The 1,865-nt window shown below is 42.4% G+C and overlaps 1 protein-coding gene across 1 annotated transcript; it reads left to right on the top strand.

The window, feature by feature from the left end:
* Positions 1–460: 460 nt before the first annotated feature.
* PHALS_10925 (uncharacterized protein) lies at positions 461–701 on the top strand (the record flags this gene model as incomplete). Its single annotated transcript, XM_024726432.1, has 2 exons — positions 461–509; positions 589–701. 2 exons carry the CDS (start codon positions 461–463, stop codon positions 699–701), a joined length of 162 nt encoding a protein of 53 aa, XP_024577110.1.
* Between the last annotated feature and the right edge of the window lie 1,164 nt (positions 702–1,865).

The raw sequence follows: 1,865 nt of genomic DNA, 5'->3' as shown, positions 1-1,865 counted from the left end.
AGAAATTCAAGAAGGTAACTTTGTAAAAAGAACTGGTTCTATTATCATTGTACCTGTTGGACCTGAAGTGTTAGGAAGAGTAGTAGATGCTTTAGGTCAACCTGTCGACGGAAAAGGTCAAATTTATAGAAAATTAGAAAGTAGAGTTGAAGTTAAAGCTCCTGCTTTTTATGTCTAGAGAAAGTGATAAAGAACCTGTACAAACTGGTCTCAAAGCTGTAGATAGTTTAATTCCTATCGGTAGAGGTCGAAGAGAGTTAATAATCGGTGATCGACAAACTGGTAAAACTTCGATTGCTATTGAATCGCCGAGGTCGCCGAGATGGTTCATATTGCAAAACGGCCCCCACAGACCACCAAACCAATGGTATCGGACGCGTGTTACAAAGGTTAAAAAGTGTAGTTAGTATTTATGGAACTTAGGAATTTGGCGGAAATGGACAGGCTAGTAATAGGCGCTATGCGTCAAGGGATAAACTCGCTGACACGTTTAGCACATGCGCGTATAGGTACGGTCTTCTAAAAAATCTCTTCTCTCCTTTTTCTTTCTCTTTTCCTTCTTTTACATGTTCGCCCATCAGACTACAGTGCCCTCTGAGCCATATATGTCTTTCTCCTCTAAGGTGGCTACCGAATGGGGTCATACAGTGATGAGTACGCGGAGCTCTCGTACAACCATATGTTGTGTTAGCGCTCCTTAAGTAGCGAATACAGGTGCGAATAAGTCTAAAAATTAAAGAAGTGGCACCTAATCTTAAAACATCTGGCTTCACAATGCTTTCAGCAACGGACAAATGTTTTATCCAACCCAAACTTTGTACATATCGCCTCATTGATGCTCGAAGATATAATCACGACATGTGATCTCTCATAGCCGAAGCGACGCAAAATTGTATCCGTCACTGCATTAAGCCAACTCGGCTTTGTATCCCAAGTTTTTGGCAGCGAAGACAACCATCTTGTTGTTATTTCCGGAAAGTGTGGTGACGACGCCACTATACGCAGCAACGCATGATCTTTAAATATACTTAGCAAATCATTTCCCCCCGAGCTTAAAAAAACATACATCGAATAAGTAGCTTTGTCAAAAGCTGCGTAATTCTTCTCTACTGCTTTATGCTAGCAAAATTCAAACGCGACGACGAGTTTATGCTCATTAACGTTTGCTTAGAATATTCCGTGAATCATAGCAAACGTCAAAGCAGTACCGACAACATGACATGACCGATTCTGATTCGGAAGGGTTTATTGGGGCACTTATAGAGTTTTCTGCTGAAGACTTTAAGGCCGCCTTTTCTGCCGCACATACAGCACCATTCGGCAGAACAAAAAGCGATATGGAATGCGGTTATGCCACAACAGTCCTTGTGCAAGAAGCTGGGAAGGCAAAGGCACTTCGGTGAGTCCATTAGAAACAGAAACAATATCCGATCTACTTTGGCCTTTACTGTTGAGAGATCTGCCTGTAGATTCTGCTTCCGAACAAATTAGCCGAGAGAACAATTGTGACGGTGCCAAAGACGAACTTGTCAATATAGGTGAACATCTTCTTCACAGCAAAGAAACTCGGGACATCCAGCAAGTGCATAATATGAGCTTCAATATCCAATTCCCACACTGTGCAAGACTGTGGACAATTTTTTCGTTAAAATCGCTTTGTGCATAGGCAGCAGCTGTTAGCTAAACAGTGTTGCTGGCTAAGGCGCTACCAGCTGGCCCGTGCGAAGCGTTTTCTGCAGCGAGAAGGGCGTCACAAGCACTTCAAAAAATTATTAAATCGTCGAAGCCGATTGCATTGTTCAGCAGCGCATTCGCTATAAAAAGTAAAGGTTGGACCGGGTATGTAGTTTTTAGCTGATTAAAGT

This window comes from Plasmopara halstedii, assembly GCF_900000015.1.
Source record: "Plasmopara halstedii genome assembly, contig: Scaffold_525, whole genome shotgun sequence".
In the NCBI taxonomy this organism is placed as follows: domain Eukaryota; phylum Oomycota; class Peronosporomycetes; order Peronosporales; family Peronosporaceae; genus Plasmopara; species Plasmopara halstedii.
Note: the sequence above shows the minus strand (reverse complement) of the source record. Positions and strands in the feature narration are given on the sequence as shown.